At 52.9% G+C, this 20,588-nt stretch overlaps 1 protein-coding gene across 1 annotated transcript in view; it reads right to left on the bottom strand.

The window, feature by feature from the left end:
- Nucleotides 1-20,588, bottom strand: part of PTGS1 (prostaglandin-endoperoxide synthase 1) — a 35,793-nt gene that overhangs the window by 5,004 nt on the left and 10,201 nt on the right. Inside the window, exons 3-8 of the mRNA XM_008169444.4 lie at nt 7,117-7,233; nt 6,613-6,753; nt 4,046-4,189; nt 2,155-2,336; nt 1,535-1,618; nt 580-826 (exon numbers count right to left, since the gene is read on the bottom strand). Of these exons, the coding sequence (XP_008167666.2) occupies nt 580-826; nt 1,535-1,618; nt 2,155-2,336; nt 4,046-4,189; nt 6,613-6,753; nt 7,117-7,233 (915 nt within the window). The remainder of the gene's footprint in view (nt 1-579; nt 827-1,534; nt 1,619-2,154; nt 2,337-4,045; nt 4,190-6,612; nt 6,754-7,116; nt 7,234-20,588) is intronic.

Genomic DNA, 20,588 nt, shown 5'->3' with positions numbered 1-20,588 from the left:
TTGGCCTCCTAGGAAGGCAGGTATAAGCCAGGAGTGTGTCACTGCAGTCGAGGGGCAGCGACGTACACCTGGAATACGTGAGCGGAGAATCAGCCCTTCTGGGGGTAACTCTCCGCCTAGGATGGTGTCTTGGTGCTGACACGCCAAGTGCTCCCCCTTTGGGCCAATTCGTCTCCTGGGCCAGCGTCTGCCCAACGCTGCTGCTGCGTGATGAGGCCCGTTAACTAGCCTCGTGCTGAACAGCTGGGGCAAGTGATCAGCAGGCGAGTGGGACGGAAAATAGCCAAAGGATGCTGGCAAAGGTGCCTCGGGTATAATCTGGATCATGGGTTGAAGTTAACTAGAGGAAAACCTAGGCTGAAAAACAAGGCAGTGCCCCAGTAGTGAGATCTATGGGGATGTGGGATGATCTCCTAGGGGTCAACAAAACTCATAGGGCAGTTAAAATTGGCCAGGACAAAGCCCTGGAGCACAGGGAATAATCCTGCATTGGAGAAAGGACTGGATGGCATTGACTACGTGTTAAATCAGCCCCAATGCCCTGCTCTCCCCAGGCCCACGTCCTCCCCCTGCTCTCACCGATGAGGATGAGGCGGGCTGTCTGGAAGAGCTGCTCGTCGCTCCACGTCGGATGCTCCTGCTTCAGCACGTCACAGACTCGGTTGTGCTCGCGAAGCCAGATGGTCGCATACATCATTAGCCCCGGCAGCAGGCCAAACACCTCCTGGCCCACAGCCAGCTGCTTCTCCTTGGGGGTGCCGGCAGGGTAGATCATGTGAACCGGAGCCTCGAGGACCGTGGGTGGATATACCTCTCCATGCAGTACCTTGGGGAGACCAGAGCAGGCTGGCAGCAAGGAAAGGAATGGAGACAACTGCCCTGGCCAGCCACTGGGTAGCCAGGAGATCCCCGTGCTCCAGCACTGCCAGCCTCAGCTGGTTCCCGGTCAGCGTTAATGCCACCTCTGGTCTAAAGGGGATTCGCTTTACAGCAGGGGCAGTCGCTGCCCAAACCCTGGAGTCTTTCTTCCCTGTCCGGGGCTGAAAGGGGCTGAAGCTGGTGTCTAAGGCTTAGCTGTGCTTTGGAGATGAGCAGGAGGAAGCTCCTAGGGTCACACTCCCGGGTGGGCTGGCCCTGCTGGCTCAGAGAAGGCGCGGGCAGGTGAGTGCTGCCAGGAGCGACCGTGGAGGGCTCTCCAGGGCACACGGCTGTATCAGACTCCTGGGGCTTCTCATACATGGCTCAGCAAGTGCCTGTGGATGGGGAATGTTTCCAAAAGCTCCTGTGTGACTGAGGTGCCATCAGCCCTCGGGTTTCCAATGAGCCGTGGTCTTGACATACCTGCATCCCTATTGAGGAAGGGACCGAGGCCCCTCAGTCACTCAGACGTGGTAGCAGGTTTCCCCTGCAGTGGCCTTGGGAGGGAGCCAAATGTGGGCAGTGACACGGCCAGATGTGGGGAGAGGTGCTGGCTGAGAACACCACACGGGTGGCGGGGAGGGGGGGGGGCGGCCTGGGCTGAGAGCCACAATACCTTATATTTGAGCTTCCCGTCTGTGAAGTTCCGCAGCTGGTACTGACGCTCCAGATTGTCCCCATACACGTGCCCGAGATCCACCTGCGGAGAGAGGCCAGCGTTACCTGCTGTGCACACAGCTCGTGCAGACAAGCTGGGCCAGTCAGCTGACCCTTTGCCCCACCAGCAACAGGGCTAGAGAGCAGGCCCCAGCCTTTGGCAGGGATCCAGGCAGCTGGGAGCCCCAGCTGAGAGGGCAAGCGATTCACTCTGTATCTATGAGGCAGCCATGCCACGAGCACCAGCAATCCCTGCCCACGGCAGTCTGATGTTCCAAGCAGCCTTAGGGGCTGGGGGCTATTTGATGGGTTGGGGAGGCTGAGAACCCTGCAGCCTGGAGGTCTCTGCTTCTTCCAGGACAGGCTTCCCCACATGGCCCTGTCCTGGAAAGCACCTCCGCCTCCGGTCCCCTCTCCTGCACTTCCCCCTTCCCAGGACGTGAACTCCGGCTGCTCTGAGCCTAGGATGCAGGAGCTGGGTTGTGGGTAGCACTGGGGGTGACATCACACAGCTGCAAGGGTGTCTCTCTCGTTCAGACTGCTGGAGCAGCCAGCTTTGTGGGAGGCCCTTCTCCTTACCCCATGGCCCAGGGCCTTGGTGAAGCCAGGCCCCATCTTCCCAGATGTCTTGAAGAACTGGTGAGTGAAGTGCTGTGCGAAGAAGGCAAACATCAGGTTGGTCCCACGGGGGTCCCCTAGGAACTGCTGCCGGAGCAGAAACCTCTCTGCCAATTGCTGAGAGTCAGGGAGCTGCTTTTTCCCTGCAAAGGAAGGAAACAAACCCAAGTTTGGAGCTGTCAGCGCATCCGGCCAGTGGGGTCTCCAGATGCCTTAGGCCTCAGAGCGACTCAGCCATAACCCCTGTCACTGGGGAGGAGTCTCAGGGAGAAGAGGGGTGTCTCTGCCCTTGGCGCGGAGGGCCAGGAAGCCACCAGCAGCTCTGCCATCCCGTTACTTATTTGCAGAAGTCAGCTCCTGTCAGGAACAACTATCGGGGTGTCAGATGGGGACTGCTTCAGCTGTCACCCATTAAAGTCAGTGGGAGACGATTGTCTAAATAATGATCTATCTCAGCATCTTCAGAGCACAATCGGACGTCCAAGCACCAGTTCTCTGCACAGGAGTTATTCGGCTCAGAGGTTTTCACATGTACCTTGGATATCTGGACAGGAATTAGCGGTAGCAAGCAGCCCGCTCCCAGTGGAGACCCAAAGACATAATCTACCCAGGCATTCGCTCTGACCTCAGCCTGGCACATTCAATCATCCCGCTGGCTGTGCGGCACTTGCTGGGCCCTGCTAGTCCATTAGCAAAGTAAATCCTCTGAGCTCCAGGTGTTTCAAAGGCTGGGGTAGGGCCTTTGCTTTCCTCTGAGGGTTTCAACCCTGTCTGGGGTCCTTGGAGAGGATGAGATTAACCGGACGGCAGGGAGGGCGGGAGGAATGCGGCTATTAGCAGCATGCTGCCAATTTAGCTGACTATGACTAAGGACCACTCTTCCCTAAGGGGCTGCGTTCCAGACATGGCAGGTGCCAGTTTAAACCCGCAGAGTGGCTGCCGTCACCTAGCGCTCCTGCCATGGCTCCCACACGGAGGACAATCCCCCAGGCTCTGCTCTCCGGAACCCATGATAGCCCATTGACAGTGCTGGAGACTTGAGGGCCCCTGGGAATCCACAGAGCAGGCACAGCACAAGGAGTGACAGGACAGGGCGGACCCACGTGGTACCTCAGCCTGGTGCCGTTTGAGGAGGGTGTTCGTCCTCCAGGGCCTGTCACTGAACTCCCAGGGGATGGGTCAGCCGCACCCTTGGGAATGGCTGACGGGAATGGAGCCGTCCTGCCCATTGCCTCAGAACCTCTCCCTGAGGGGAGTCTGTTTTGGTGAGTATCAGACTGGCTGGATTTGAACCAGGGTTGAAGGACTGTAGGGTGGGTGCTCTCCGGCCCTCGGGAGGGGAATTCCAGTCACTCTCCTGGTAATCAGAGGAGCATTGACCCTCATCCCCTCTGGGGCCAGGAGTAGGGGGTCGGCGCCAGGCTCCAGACTGCAGGGGTCACGCTAGTTAACTCCCCTGGGCATGCAGTGTGAGCCTACGCGCCAAGGGGCTGCAGGGGGCAGGGATGCTTGGCGTGCTGGATTGACTTGTCCTGGGGACAGCACTTCCCTCAGATGGGTGCCAGGAGCGGCCTTGATCCTTAGTAGCTGTTCTTCCATTACAGTGAAACTCCAGGAAGGAGTGAGAGCTAATGACCCCACGAGGTGCCAGGGCCAGCCGCCTGTGCTATATGCGTAGCCAAAGCTCTGCCTCTACTGGAGCAGCTGGCAGGGGTGACTGTGGATTGTGATTGAGAAGGCATCACATGGGGCGTTACTACAATGCCGCCACCGCAAAACAAAGTGCAGGGAGACTCCAGCACCCAGGTTTGCGGACATCCTGAGCGTGGTCTTTGCTGAGACAGGCACTTACCGCTGGTTCCCATAGGAGTCGGACAGTCAGCAGGTACAGGTGGAAGGACACGGGTGAAATAGCTCACATTGGAATAGGCTTCCCAGCTGATATATCCATGGTCTGAGTTATATGTGGGGGGGCTTGGGATCAGATTGGCCCGGACTGAAAGGAGAGGGAAGAAAGTCACCTGCAGCCGGGCAATCCTAACACAGATGTGTTCATTCTGCTCTGGGTGGTTCCCACGTGTACCTGTCCCTGGAACAGCACCAGTATGACAGGGCCTGGCTAACTGTGGCACTGCATACACATACAACAGGGTGGAGGGGTGGGGGACACAGGCAGGAGGGGGAGCCACAGCTGGGAATGCAGGGATATGCATGGGTCTGTTTTCTTGTGAAGCCTTTGCAGGGGGAATGCAGGTTCCTGAACTTGGATCCAAGCAGGTAAGTAAAAGGGGAACTGATCTGCGAGCATCTTCCTTTGAAAATGTAAATATCGTTTCTGTCCCTGATCTGGAGTCGAGCAATCTTCACAAAAGTTTTGCTGTTCTCCTTTAACGAGCGACTCAACTAATTGTTTCTAATGCACACACCATTGCAGAGGTTCGTTGTGGCTAGTGAACCACTGATTTAATATTTACTGCTGGTGACGTGCATCACAGAGCAGCCTGTGTGGGGAGCCCAGGGGTAGGATAGCAGGGAGGTGGTGGGTAGGGATCGAGGGGTATCAGCAGGATGGCGCACAGCACCTGTTTGTACTACACCTGTCTCAAGTCAATCCTCTCACTTCCTTCTCAGGGACACTCAACTGAGTCATTAACAAAAGGAAGAAAAGAAAAAGGTTCTTTGCTGAGCCCCACCTTTGGGTGGGTTGTGCTCAGCTATTGGGAGTTTGAGTCTCTTCCCTGACCTTTTACACTTAGCCTTTAAAATGCCTTGATTCCCCCTGGGGATGCAAAGTGAGAAGTTATATTATTCTCTCCGCTTCTCGTTCTAAGTGGATCCTTTGATGAATCACACAGTGTTTGAGAAAAACATCCCATTAGAGATGGCAACAGAGGCAGAGACCTGTCCTGCTGCATAGCTCCAAGGAGCTGAACCAAAATATTTATGCAAGATGATAAACTTTTCAGCATGAGAGAGTCGAGGGTTTATGGTTTGCTGGGACCATTGTCCCGCCGCTAGCCCTCCCTGCTGCCAGAACACCACAGGCAGTTGGCCATGCTGACGTTTACGTGCCTTTCTGAACACTGGAGAGCTGCATATTTTAAACGTTTTAATGTTGTTGGGTTTTTTCTATTAACTTTTTAAAGTGCATTTACAGAAACAACAACCATACTATATGAAACTTCTATCAGAACTTAACATTTAAATCAGTTATTTGTATTATGCAGGTTACCACACTTTTATAAACTTGTTTATAAGAATCCAACTACAGTAAAATTACTAAGATAAGATAAAGAACAGAAGCCAGGTTCGGAAGAGGGGGATAGAAATGGGGTATGGGGAAATGGGAAGAGAGGAAGAGGAGGCAAGTGGGGGGCCCATGGATTTAATAGGATTATCCACATAATTTCAGGAAAGCATCCCATAGCACTGAAAAGTTTTCTGGGGTCTTTCTGTTGTGTTATACAAGGCTTTCCATGCTGGCCAAGCAGACGGTGTCCATGTTGCAGTCAATGGCTCGCCGTTTTTTAGATTGCCATTTTTGCAGCACTGGTCTTTTAACAGGTTTCAGAGTAGCAGGCGTGTTAGTCTGTATCTGCAAAAAGAACAGGAGTACTTGTGGCACCTTAGAGACTAACAAATTTATTAGAGCATAAGCTTTCGTGGACTACAGCATCCGAAGAAGTGGGCTGTAGCCCACGAAAGCTTATGCTCTAATAAATTTGTTAGTCTCTAAGGTGCCACAAGTCCTCCTGTTCTTTTAACAATTATTAGTGCTCTGCTGAGCCAACGTTTTTCAGATTTGTTCAGCTTCCAATTAACATCAGTTAGGTTTAAAATAACATGTTTAGCTTGTAACACAATTTTATTTGATAGGAAAAAATTAACTCTGCAATTCAGTTCTGCCCAAAACGTGGGTACAGGGGCCTTTCCAGAGGATACGGGGTAAGTTAGCACCTGCTGAATCACAGTGCCGATATTCGTCTGACAATTAATTTGGTTGTGAAGCTTACCCATGGCCCCCCTGCTAAGCCAGGCTTGGGTTCTCCCCACACGGCTCTGCTGATGTCACAGTGAGTCACTGGCAGACCAGGGAACAGAACTGATGAGTCCTGAGTCCCAGTCCCCTCTCCAGCCCCTCGACTTCACTCCTCCCCCAGAGCTGTGCATGGAACTTGGGAGTTCTGCCTCCGTTCCTGCTCCTCCACCCACTGGACACACTGCCTCATTCTGCAAGGGCAAATGGATGATGTCTGCTTTACAAAAACACGACAATAACAGGAAAAGTAGCCTGCCTGGGGTAGCAGGTACACCAAGAGATCTCAGCAGTGCCTGAGAGTGAAGACACTTTGAACCCCAGTGGCCAAAGCCAAGGGTGGACTTTAATTTAAACATTCCCACCAAAGAGCCTTGCCTCACCTGTTAGCACCAGTCTCATCAGCGTCTCCCTAATGAAGGTCTTATTGATGATGTCCCAAAGCCACTGGCAGTGAGTCAGGATAAAGTGATAGAAGGCCGGGCTTGGCTTTATCATAACGCGGAGTCGTGTCCAAAACTCAGCTAGGAGGAAACAGCAAATTGCTTTACATTACTTAGTAATAAAACACTTTCCTTTCTAGTGCCAGCTGCTAAATGGCCAATCAGCTCGCAGTAGCTGTTGGATAACCAAGTCCTGCTGGCACCAGCACGCAGTCAGCCAGTAAGAGCACATGCTTATGAAACAATGCTCCGAACTTGTGTTCCATTGGCTGAGTGCCTTGCCACTCAATGTGCCTCTGGGAGAGCCCTATGGGCAGTGTTTTGAGCTGGGATCAGCTCCAGCCCCTACTCCTGTAGTTGAATTAAGCCTCTTGCAGAAGCTGTTATTTTTCTACCTTGCCCCCAGGCTTTCACCCCACAGGCAGAGAGGGAGGGTGAACTTACGCGAAGTGCAGTTAATGCCGAAGTAACCTGTCCGGGTGCAGTCGCATTCGTAGCTTTCCCTGCCGACCCTCATGCACACCCCTTTGTTCTGACATGGGTAATAACAGCATGGATTCACTAGGGGAAGAAAGCGAGAGAGGTTTCATTGTTAACCCATGGACGTTACTTGATTTGTCAGCTCCTCGGTCACCATGGAGTGACATTTGCCCTTGAGCAGAGAACCAGCATGAGGTACCACTTAAGTCCCGCTTCAGCCCCTTGGTATCTAGGCCTTGTGAGATGAACTTTACCCTATGTGCTTAGCTGCGAATACCATTCACTGCCGAGATTCCAACCAGGACGTTCCTGGAAAGCACTCGTGGAGTGAGGAATCCAATCAAAGGCCACCAGGCTGCAGAGTGAGGTAAGCAGCATTTGCCCTACAATAGTCAGTGCATGATCATGCATTCTTAGAATGATATATGGGGCGGAGGAAGAGAAATCTACGTTGGCTGGAGCTGGAGAGTTACTTGATGGGTCAAGCAAGACAGGGAGAAAAGGGGCTCCCCCACTACCTACATATAATGCCCGGTACTTTGCTTTCAGCTATTTCTGTTAACCCCCCTGGAGGCTTTCAAGTTTTGTGCCTGTAAAACAGATTTTATGATTTTACTGTAGTGGCATGGCAGAAGTATGTACAGAGAGGAGCAAGCCCTGCACTAGCTGATATCAGCACCAAGTCCTTACCGAGGCATGAGAAGTATGTGTGCCCAGATTCCCCCCGCCTGCCTGAAAGGGGCAGTCTGGGTGCAATGGTTCCACCTCTCCTTTGCTGTTTGCCATGCTGTAGGGAATCACTGTCCAGTTGAAATAGGAGGCATTTATTAAAGGAAATGGTTACAGCCACAAACAGGCTTCCACACAGCTTGAGTCCAGCTTGGTCCCCTTTGTTACCAGGGGCCACACCCTGTCTGAAGCTCTGTCCAGCACACCTTGACCTCTAGTGGTTGAGTGATGTAACTGTAAGGACACATATGCTCCCAGTGTCTGGTCTGCTAGGTGATCAGGCCAGCCCTCTAGGTTATCATGCCAAGGGAATTAATTCATCTAAAATATCTTGTTAGCAGAAACACCAGAAGCTGTAGCTCCCCAGCACCCGTCCCTTATTATGAATGGATGGAAGTGGCTGCTTGTTGGGTTGTTTCTCCTATCTCCATCCCCTGGGCAGGGTCACTTCCTCTGAAACAGGAGACTTAGTCACATGCCATGATGGCTGGAGGCTGGAGATAAGTGAGCCAGCGCTCCCCAGAATATCCTGCATCCCACACAGAATCACAACCGCTAAAGGATGTTCATTGAAAATTTACCCACAGCAAGTCACTCCAGGAGTGATGGGACACAGCAGGGAATGAGGCCAGGGGAGACCATAGCCTGCTGCAACCTCCTGTGGTCTGGCAGATGGCCCCATGTCAGACCAGGGGCAGTTTTTACATTTTCTTGTTCTCTTTCATTCTTCACAGCAATTTGTCCTGCCCCAAGCAGGCAGCAGGACGCTGCTGCGTTGTGAGGGGAAGATCAATGGCTAGAACCAACGTTCTGCATCAATGGACTCTCAGGTTTCTGCCTGTGAGCACAGCTCGGAGCTGGGAAGAAGGCACGATAGTTTCCCATGTCTTCACTGAATCATAGAATCTCAGGGTTGGAAGGGACCTCAGGAGGTCATCTAGTCCAATCCCCTGCTCAAAGCAGGACCAATCCCCAGACAGATTTTTGCTCCAGATCCCTAAACGGCCCCCTCAAGGATTGAACTCATAACCCTGAATTTAGCAGGCCAATGCTCAAACCACTGAGCTATCCCTCCCCCCATGAATGCTCCCTGCAAAGAGTTTTGACTTAATCTGCCTATGTGCTAATGAGCTCCCAGGAAACCAGGCTAAAGGGAATCAGAGACACGATACAGGGCCTGTGCTCTGCTCCCAGTGATAAGAACTCCCGCAGCTCCCAGCTGGTGCATGGGAGGCATTTTGGGCGCTGCAGTATCCTTCGTGTAAAGCTGGCGAGTGGCAGAGAAGCAGGGACTGGGCCGCGGGAGCTGCAATGGGGTTTGCTGTGCGTGCATAGACTCGGGCATGGGCAGGACTCGGAGCTCTGGGTTATGAACCAAATCTGCCCTGGGCTGAAGTAATAGCCTCACTGCCTTGTAAAATCAAAGCACAGGATAAGCATGAAAAGAATGTGAAATGCAGCCTGAGAGGGCTGCTGAACTGCGGACGCTGTTCCCATCCCCCCTCTGGGGCCAGACACACCCAAGGACTTCAGGGGGCTGTTGCTTTCAAGGCATCTTGCACCCCCCCCCCCCACCCATTGCTTCCTTGGGGAGGTTTTGTATTAATACTGAGCACATGCCCAGCGCTGGAGGCTATTAAGGGTCCAGCACACTTCTTCAGGGGCTATTAAACCCGTAGTAGTGATTGGCATCCTCCCACATTGACTAATGGATCCTTCTGGCATTATCTCATTTCACGGGGGAAACTGAGGCAAAGAGCTGGGAGGTGACTTGTCTAAGGCTGCACAGGGAGTCGGGGCCTGAGCTGGGATTAGTGCCAGGAGGATTTGCAGTTGCTCAACATGTCTCAGGATCGGGCCTGTCATGTCAAAGCTGCACTCTGATGCCCAAGGGTGCAGTCATTAATCCTCCTTGTGACCCTCAGCACCATGGCGTGGCCAGCTTCTGAGCTGGGATGGGTGCAAGGGTGCCTGGGAAGCTACAAGCCAGAGCTGGTTCCAGCTAGAGAGAGACTCCCCTAGGGATAGAATTGTTGCATACATGAAAAGCTTCCTCCCCTGGAGGCAGAAACCCTCTTTAAGACAATGCGCCACGTTTTGCAACAGCAGGAGCCTGCTTTGCACGGCCTTGTCTTCAGCAGCATAAACTGGCAGGGGGCTGCCTGGCTGTGGGGGCAGGACCCTTACGCTGCTAGGGCACCTCGAGTCCTAGGTGTGAGGCCGCCCGTCTGATGTCTGGTGGGGGACCTCGGTGGAAGAAGTGGGTAAATCCCTGTTCGTCTGCCCATGCACAGGGCTCTGCACGACAAAGACAGCTGCAAGCTCCTTTATCGATCACTTTTATAGCACCATAAATTTGCAAACATAGGCCACATTCCCTGCAATCTACACCAGACAAATGAGGACACGGCAAGGGATAAAGATCTGAGAGGAAGTAGCCAGAGAGTGGATGGGTGACGGGGGGAGGAAAGAGGGGAGTTGGAAGGAGCTCTGCCAGGGTCATTGCTCAATCCTGTCCGCTCCGACTTGCGTGCAAGCGTGCTCTGCGGCAGCCGCCTCCTGAATGTGTCAATGCGTGGGTGGAATTGCGATGAAGTCCCGAGCCACTGGAGAGCTTAAACAAATGAGAATGACTTGCAGAACAGGGGTACTGTTGTCAAAGGGGCGTTTGAGAAGCTATATCAGTCGTCCGATTCCTGGAGACACTTCGGCAGGTGGTGGTTGCTTAGACAATAACAATGGAGAGAGGTGAGAACAGCACATGGAAATTTGGTTAAGGATTTTCAATGCAAATTAGTGCTGCGAGCTCCTTGTCCCCTGTGGAAAGGCTAAGTGCAGATGGTTTTTTTCCAGGAGACGGTAGTGGAGACTGGAGAGGAAGCAATTTCTGGGTTTCCCTTTTTTTGAGTAATTCAGCTCTAGACAAACCTGCTTCAGTTAAGACCTCAACAAACACAGTTGAGACATGATACAAACAGCCTTTGGAATCGCAGATCTCTTGCGATCATCCCTTCCCTCAAGGACAGGCTGTGATTGGGGTGATACTGGTTGAGGATGCCGTGTTGACAATTGCTAGGGCTCTCTTTGGTTGCAAGCACAGATCCGTTTTTCCCTTTCCCCAGTAACATTGGGTCAAGTGTTAGAATTATCTGAAGCCCCAAAGAGGAACCAATCCAAATCTCAGCTGTCCCTTAGCAGAAGTTCATCTCATTCCTGCACTCAGTGGTAACACGACAGTTCTCGATTGCCAGACTCAACGAGAAACCGAACAGAGGATGAGAGACACTCGGTCCCTGGAGTGCTTGTTAGGGATCATTGTCTCTCAGCTGCTGTACCTCCCTGGGGCTCCATTGAAGCTAACAGAATTCTGCCAGTCTACACCCACTGAGCAACTGGCCTGGAAAGATCAGGGCTGTGAATGTCCACAACAAAAGCATCTGTTTCTCCTTCCATCCCTCTCACCGGGAGCGAGATCTCCAAAGGTGCAGGTAGGCGCGCATCCCCTACTGAAAGGCAATGGGAGCTGGGAGCCCAACCCTCCTTGGAAATGACCCCTAAAGCCTGGCAGCAGGCCCCCGCATGACAGCGGTGATAACACTGCACTATAGTTCTCCTCTCTGACCGAGCACCCCAGCCCAGAACTGTCGCCTTCATCCTGGGCTTCTACCTCATCCCAAGCAAAGTGCCCGAGAAGCGATAAAGTTGGGGTAAAGTAAACTCCCAAGGGCCATGGAGTGTAGTGGTTGGATGAGAATAAAAACAGCCAGGAAGAAGGGCTGTTCCAACTTTCCTATGTCGGGGAGGATGTTTTAACTGCAGGCGTGGTGGAGTGACTCCAAGCCTATGTAAACAGGCTTTGTTCATAAACACCGGATGTCTTAAGAGGGCACTCCAAGGCAAAGGCTGAATATTTCTGCTACTCCTTGGATTGCTCCGGATTACTCCACATCTGGTGGTAGACAATGAACTGGAAACAAACGTGATCCCTGTTTAAACACTAACCCCGCAGCCAAACAGCGATGTCACTGAGGGGCCTTCGCACAGCCCTGCAGCAGCTTGCGTTGAGAGCACGTCCCAAGGCAGAGCAGCATCTAAAACCCAGGACGGCGCTGTCCTGAGCCAGTGGGGTTTGCCAAATCTCCCCTTTCCACACGGCATGATCACAGAGCAGTGTCACGTTCATTGAGTCACCTCGGATTCAGACCTGTCTGAGTTGGCAGCCAAAGAAAGAATAGTTTATCGTTGCCATGGAGAGCAATATCTGAAGAAATTTGGACCCTGTTTCTAGACACATTTGGATCAAAAGTGTTGCGTTGGTTCAAAGAATGCCAGATCTCCGTTCCACCCAACACTCCTCTTTTTCTTTCCCCTCCAATCCTCTCTTTCACCAATTCATCTGTCTTTTCCTATTTTCTCACTGTTCCATCCACCCTAACATGTTATGTCTATGCAGTAGCAGCTGGTTTTGTATTGTCTGTTCTTGCCGCTGAAACACGTTGTAAAGCTACGTGATCGTACAAGCAGATTGGAGGGCCCGTGAGGCACCCAGTATTGGGAAATATAGACATGCTGTAAGCCATTCACCTTTTTGTGCTGTTCACTGTCTGTTTCTCTATGAAAATTAGTTTACAAAAATAGAGTCACCACCAGCACCAGCGTCACGTGACTGCGTCACATTACTGCACGCAAAGAGGGCCTGCTTCACGTTTGCTCTGAGGCCCCTTTCTGCTGCTTCAGTCCCATAAGGAAGCCTTAAGCTGTATGGCAACAGCCGCCCTTTCAGCAGGTTCCTGGCCAGCAGAGAGCTGCTGGGACAGCTCGGTACCCACCCCACCCCACTCCCAGTCCTGGCGTAGGAGACATGTCTGGGATGGGGACGGAGGAAGAGGGAGTAGCCAAAGCACCATGCTTTGCCTCCGGCCCATAGCCACAGGCAGCTCAAGTGTCACTTGGAGCAGGCCTGAGGCAGGACGTTCCCACCCAACCCTGGCTGCTCCAAGAACACAGGCCAGGAACTGGGGCCAGGGAGCCTGTGGTCTCTGGAATCAGCCGTGGGGATCCGTGTCAACGATCTGCAAGGCAAACTCAAAGGGCTCTGACAGATTGTTCACCGCGATCCATTCACCAGGCGTGTCAGGAGGAAGAAGAGTACAGTTCCCCCTGGAAAATGGTCTGTTACGCTCACCCCCTGGCACAAGATGAACAAACAGCCCGTGATTCTACATTCTCCTGTAGGACAATGATGGTCCGTTGCCATTCTATCATGATACTTGTCCAAGGCTCTCAAAGCACTCAACAAATGCTTATTAGTCCTCACGATGTCCCAATGTCAGGGCATTATTCACATTTTGTATATGGGGAAATCGGCACAGAGACGTTCAGTGACTTGTGCACAGTCACATAGGGACAGAGTTCAGAGCAGAACCCGCATCCTGAGTCCTCATGCTGAGCGTCCGACACCATGCTTCCTATTCCACCTATAGACACACACAACTTCCATCCCTTGCTGCCCGCTGACCTTTTTCCGGCTCTAGCTTTCATCCATTTTGTCTTTACTGGCTCCCAGCTGCCTGGAATTACTGAAAGGCAAACTGCACAAACGTTGGCGGCGGAACAGTACCCCCTGATGCCGGTGTTGCCAACTCTTGCAGTGTTTAATGTTTTACTCCAAAAACCCCCAGCTCTTGGAGTCATGTGACTATGAGAGAATCTCAGCTTCCATTTACAAAAGTGCAAAGTTTTTAGCCCTGATGGTTGTGGAGAAAAATCTTGAAAACGTGACACCCCTCCCTGCCCCACCTGCCAGGCTCAAAACCAACAACAAGTAATTAAAAAAATAATAATTTAAAAAATCTTGTAAGTTTTAAGCCAATATCATGATTTGGGGCGGGAGGGGGGGGCTGTCTTGTGATTTTTGAACCTCGGGGGTTGGTGATACTGTGACAGTAAAGATAAGTGCAAAGTACTTCATATAGGAAGGAAAAATCCAACGCATGACGACAAGATGGGGAATAACTGGCTAGGTGGCAGTACTGATGAGAAGGATCTGGGGTTAGAGTGGATCCCAAACTGAATATGAGTCAACAATGTGATGCCATTGAAAAATAGCTAATAGTCTGGGGTGTATTAACAGAAATGTTGTATGTAAGACTCGGGAGGTAACTGTCCTACTCTACTCGGCACCGGTGAGATCTCAGCTGGAGCACAGTGTCCAATTCTGGGTGCCACATTTTAGGAAAGATGTGGCCAAATAGGAGAGAATTTAGAGAGCAACAAAAATTAGAAAAGGTTTAGAAAAGCTGACCTGTGGGGAGAGGCTAAAAAAAAGGACATGTTTAGTCTTGAGCAAAGAAGATGAAGGGGGGGGTGGGGGAGACCTGATAAGTCTTTAAATATGTTAAGAGCTGTTCCAGAGAGTGTTGTGATCAATTGTTCTCCATGTCCACTGAAAGTAGGACAAGAAGTAATGGGCTTAATCTGCAGCAATGGAAATTTAGGTTCGACATTAGGAAACACTTGGTAACTCTAAGGCTAGTTAAGCTCTGGCGCAGGCTTCCAGGGGAGGTTGTGGAATCTGCATCACTGGAGGTTCTGAAGAACAGGTTGGACAAACCTGTTAAGGAAGGTCCAGGGTTCCTTGGTCTTGCGTCCGCGCAGGAGGCTGCACTTGATGATTTCTCAAGCTCCCTTCCAGCCCTACGGTTCTATGATTCGATGACTCTTGCCATGTGGCCAGGGTATAACCTTTGTAACCCTGACCCAGGTCATGTGACCGGGGCCTGGGAAGAGTGGGTGTCACACCTTTCTACAAGCAGTGGGACAGGAAGCAGTGTCTTTGGTGTCTTATTTCAGTCTATAGGATAAATCCCGGCCAGAGCATGAGCTGCTTTGTCTGAAATGTGGCAACTTCTAAAAACGTGATTTAGGTCTATGTCTGTTCCAACACCCTTCGGGATGCTCCTAGATCTGTATTTTTGCACTCTAGAAGTGTATCTGTCAGTACACTTAAAAAAAAAACCCAAATCGGACAGATAGGAGCGACCTATTTCCGTCAGCAACACAGAGCCAGCTTGGGAACAAAGCTCCCCTGTGGACCCGCTAGGTCTGCCTGGAAGAACAGCCATTGGAGGAAAAGAAACATCTCTCACAAGTAACCAGGAGAACAGGAGAGTCTGGGGAGACGACAACCTGTCCACAAGGGGCACGGAAATAGAGAGAGAGAACTTTCCACATCTTTGCCAGGGGCAGGTTCAGCACACAGTTCACCGTTTTGCAAAGTCTGACCCAGTATGTGATGGGTAAAGCATTTCGGGCCATGTTCTGCTTTCATTCTGCTCTCGGGTATAAATCCGGAGTCCTTTGAAGTTACACAAGAACAGAGTCTGGGCATGGGTCACTCCCAATTCAGCCGGCCAGCAAGGAGAGCGACGTCAGTGAGCTGCATAGCTGTGGAATTTTGATGCAAGCAGGCTTCCAAGCCAGGTCAAACAGGTGGGTTCTGCAACATGCTCTGAATGGTGCCAGGGGCTGGCTTGGGCTTATGTCCATGGGTGGCTCATTGAGTTGCCTGGGCTGGGAATTCTCACAGATGGGCTGAATTCATGAGGTGGCAGAGAGCAGCGCATGCCAGTGGAGGGGGGAGAGTCTCACAGACAGTTACCAGCAAGCAGAGAGGATCTGTTGCAGGAGTTCCGTCGCTGCCGCCTCTGTCCCATTCCTGAGATTCTCCATAACTGGGGTCATGCTCTGACTTATGCCCCGCGATGGCCACTTTCCAAACTGCATTACTGAGCTGTATCAGCTCCTCGGTGGGAGGATAGCTGGGTGGACACACCGTGGTCACCATTCAAAATTTCCATAAGGGGACAATATCCTCCCTGAGAGCCATGGCCAACCCAATATGAGGGTGAGTCAGGGAGCACAGCATGCAGAGCCCGGAGCAGGTTGCTCAATGGAACATTCCTGGTTTGTACAGTGATTTGATGGTAAATAGAGATTGTTATAATTAGTATGGCTCAGAGACTTCCTTGGATGCACGTTAAAGGCAGCTGGTGTTATGCAATGCCTTTTTGCTGTATACACGTTCCAATGCATAGCGAGCCTTTGGTCTCGTAGCCGCTAAATTCTAGGAGATTCCAAGTCTCCCAACTGTTCCGCAGATGTTGAGGATTGTATTTCTTCAATGCTGTGAAACTAGGGATGCTTGGCAGGTTTGGGGCTTGAGGCTGCAATTTATATGTTTTTAAAAATAAGGATGAAAGGTTTGAATTAATGGGAACCAGTGTGTGACATCCGAACCCACAGAGAAACAACGGAAACAGGCAGCGTCTCGGCCCAAGGGCTCTTAGACTGTAAGGTGCTGTAGTAACAGGAACCAGCCTGCCCCAGATGCGTGATGCTGTCCACCAACACCCCGGTGAGGGACTGGCCTGGTCCCTGAGAAACATCTTTGAGCACCAGATTCGCTGAGGACAGAAAGGCCCTGAAGGGGGGATTCCTCTCCTCCTGTTGCCGGAGATTGAGCCCTTTGATTTTGCTCCTGTCTTGCTGGGGCGAGAGTAATGAGAGTGGCTCAGGACCCACGTACCCACATGCTGCGATCTGGGATAGCTTGCCACTCAGCTGAACACCAGCCGAACGGGCCAGCCCGCAGGCCCTGCGGGGATGGGTGCAGGAGCAGAGCCTGGCTAGAACAGAATTGCCCTAAAATGCGTCTCCTTGAGGGCTGGCTGAATTATCCCCAAATCGCCGATCCAGAGCACAGAACAGCCGGGGCTTGTCTCCCCTCCCGCAGCATAAAGCTGACACCCCCAGGGCCTGATCTGAAGACCAGTGGAGTCAATCGCTCTCTGTCTAGTGACTTCAATGAGCTTTGGACCCGGCCCTTATTGCTCCTCCGTGCTCTCTCAGGGTCTGTCTTCCCTGCAGTTACCGCAGGCTCTCAGCCGGCTATTGCCCTAGCCGCCTCCCCTCCACACACACACAAGCATCTCACTCAAGTTTATTAGTGTTTTCAGGCCTGGCTGGGGGGTTGGAGCCTGCATGCTGCTTCCACTCGGGCTGCCAACCAGCCACTTTTCACTGATGATGCAGGCTAAGCCACTGAAGTGCTGGTCGACCTCCCACGATTCGATCCCTGCATGTGCCCAGGACAGATGGGTTCTCCCCCAGTTCCCTGGAAAAGGACCATGGAGCAGCTCAGCTCACTGCAGCACAAAGGACCATGGGATATGCCCTCACAAGTCCTAGTGACACACCCGAGTGAGGACAGCAGCAGTGAGGATGCAGTAACTCGGGGAGGACTTTGCAATGTGGCAGCTCACACCCACGCTAGACTAACACCAATGCTCAGACCCCACGGCCGACCACCCAAGTTAACTGCAGTGAAGACACATGCGCTGAGCTCTCCTGCCCTCCTCTCTCTAGGGTGATGGACACTAGGAGAAACGCGACGGGACAGCACCACTACCGCCCCCTGCGCTCCAATGTCCCGTCTAGCCAGCATGAAGATCTCGCTGGACAAATGGCTTCCAGCCAGCAGCAAGTTCTGTGCCTGGATGGCAGTGCAGCCACGCACCTAAGAGCAGAGACCAGCACTGACTGTTCTGGTGGGCTGCCCTCCGCGAGGGAAGCCTTTGTAAATATTAGTCTTACAGGCAGGTCCTGCAGAAACCATACATGACAAAGGAATGTGCAGCCTCTTCTCAGGACCGCTTACGGTTGCTGTAAAAATAGACGACCCTGGAGCCCATCAGCTTGGCGTGGCTATGGACATGAAAATCAGGACATGAAAAGGCAGGCAGACCTAGGGCTGTCCAGACTGTCAGCTCCTAACTGGAGCAGCAGCTGTTCACAGCCAGAGGACTTGTCTGTGGCAAGGCAGAGGCCCAAAGGGCAGCCCCTCCCCACTTGCACTAAGGACATCACGCAGCAGTTGCTGCCCAGGGCAATGAAGTAAAGGAGCCAAGTACGAGAACTCTGCGAGCTACTGACGGGAAGCTCGGACAATGCGTGTATCCCAGCAGTACTGTAACAGCAGGCAGGGTTCTTCCTGCCCCCATTTAGGGATCACCTCACATCACATAGAGGATGAGAATTGAAATCCCAACTCATGTAACTGCAGTTATTTATCGGACTGTTTTGTATACCTCAGGGAAGGTATTTGTTTCAATAATATCCGGCAGCAGCAAATGCCACAGTTACTCATATGTTGCCTTAACCATTATTCTGCTGGGTAGAGCTCGCTCTGGGTCTGTCTGGGCTGGTAGCGCTCTCACCTCTTTGCCGAAGGGCCTGAGTTTACATCCCACACCAACGCTGGGCCTGGTGCCCCGTGCTTGACAGTACCGTGGTGTAGGGTTAGGTTGTGTTGCGCTGTTGGAGGTGCTACCCGGCAGCCCTTCAGATGTGGCCCCGAGGAAGAATTTGATTTGCTGTGCCCAGGGCCGGCTCTGGCTTTTTGGCCGCCCCAAGCAAAAAAAAAAAAAACCACAAACCTGGGGGGCGGCCGGAGCCAGGGTGCAGGGGGGGACTCCCTGCCCTGCAGATGTGCCCCAGCTAACGGGGGGAGGGGAAGGGAGCTGGGGGAGAGAGAGAGAAGGGGGGCGGCCAGGGCTTCAGTGGGGCGCTACCACGTGGCCCCTCCCGCCGTGCCCCCTGCCGGGAGGGCTCTGCACCGCTCCGGTCAGCTGGGAGGGAAGGACGCGGGCTGCCCTGCCAGGCTTGCTGCAGGGCACTCCCGTCCTCCGCGCCGCTGCCTCCTACAGGGCGGCCGGAGCGGAACACCACAAAAAAAAAAAAAAAAAAGCAGCCGTGCCGCCCTAGGATTGGGCGGAATGCCGCCTCCTACAAGCAGCCGCCCCAAGCACTAGCTTGCCCGGGTGGTGCCTGGAGCCGGCCCTGGCTGTGCCTGCCTACCTCCCGCAGACATGACATGACATGTTGCTGCTCCCCTGCCTTCATGTTGCTTTCCTTCCAAGACCCCTCGCAGAGGGCAGCCAGAACAGCACAATAAGCAGGGGGACAAATTATTTAACCATGAAGAAGTGGAAACAATGATGAGTAATGCCCAGAAACACGCACATATCGTCGCTCTGATCTCAGCCGAGCTGTAACAAGAGCCTCGGATTCCCCGTTGCCTAGGTGAGCGCTGCAGGCCCAAACAATGGAGCCGGGACCGACTTGTAGCTCTGGGCTTCAGAGCCCCTGAGCATTACAGAGGAAGGTGAGGAAATTGAACAGAAATAAAATTCTTGGCAAGAAAAAGTGGCTCAGACACATCCCTCTCACTGAATGATTCCCCCTCTTTAATCTTGAGGCATGTGAATAAACGGCTGGGACAGAGTAAATACAGGTCAGGAGAGGGTATGATACGCATTTTGGGTGCATGCAGGTTCCCATGTTTTGGGAGCGTTGGCTTCTTATCTGGCCAATGACTCCCTTTCTCCTCCTCTGTAGACCAGCTGCAGTTTCTGGCTCATTGTTCCCATGCAGCACAAATGAACAAATCCCACTGATCCATACGGAGCAGATCCTGCTTGCAGAACTGCCCCGATGCACCTCCCTGACGCACCTGCCATTCCCCACATACTAGCCGCGCGGTGCCAGGATTATTGAATATTATTTACAGATGAATAAACAAGCCCTCGCCTTTACTGGGCAAATGCTTCCCTCAGGATCAAACACACTGCAGATCAGCACTTGCTATTCCTTGTGCTGTCTCTGAGAGGAGAGTTTGGCTTTTCCCTGGAGTGGCAGAGATGGGAAATTTCCCACCTTTTCTGCTCAGTTTCACACTTCGGAGACAAGACAAAGTCCTTTTTCAAGTGTCTCACCTGCCAGTGCCCCTCATCTCTGCCTTCACTCATCTACCCAGCTCCAGCTTCTCCTCTCTCCCTGCGGTTTGTCTCCTTCTCCTGTTCCTTACTTGGTAGCTGCTCCCCCAGGCCGTCGCCCTGCATGTCTCCTAGTCCGTGTTCACCATACACATCTCACCCGCTAGGCTCCTAGCCCACCCCCACACTAGCGCTCGCACCGGGGCCACCACTGAGGGAGCTTTCCAGATGAAGCTCAGGGCAGACACACACGCAGACCCTCAGATACCCTGCTACAGTCGGAGCCAGCACACGTCCTCCGAGCCCCACTACTTCCTGCCTAGTCGGCTCCGGCTCCCTTAGGCTCCATTCCCCACCTCTGAGCGCTCTCGTTGCGTCCCTGAATGTCCCCACTGCAGCCCCCTCCTGCCCGAGCTGTGCTCCTGGGCGCTCTTTTCCTGGCGGAGTGACACACCCAAAGCTCCCGCCTGCTTGCGCTACGTTTTCACAGACCCACTAGTGCTTAGTCCCACCAAGGGGTTGTCAGAAAGCTAGAGGCAGGAGGCTCCTGGCTCCCAGCACATCCAGCCCACACCCCAGTTGCCCAGCACCGCACACCCTGCTGCTGGCACTGCAGATTCAGACTCCAGCCCGCTCCCCTCCTCCGGGCCCCTCCTCAGACCTTCCTAGTGCTTGTGAGAGATGCTGGCGGGCAGCGCCGCAGCCTGATGGCCTGTGTTCACAGGGCAGGGTCCCGGCATGCTCCCCTCCGTGTACCCCATCCTCTGAATGGAGGGAGCCCCAGCAGGAGGCAGATGGCAAGTCGCTCCTCCAGCGCCCTTTCAGCCCCTGGCCTGTCTGCTGAGATGGCCAGTTGGTGGTTTTGTGACATGG

Source organism: Chrysemys picta, chromosome 18 (assembly GCF_011386835.1).
Source record: "Chrysemys picta bellii isolate R12L10 chromosome 18, ASM1138683v2, whole genome shotgun sequence".
Lineage (NCBI taxonomy): Eukaryota > Metazoa > Chordata > Testudines > Emydidae > Chrysemys > Chrysemys picta.
Note: the sequence above shows the minus strand (reverse complement) of the source record. Positions and strands in the feature narration are given on the sequence as shown.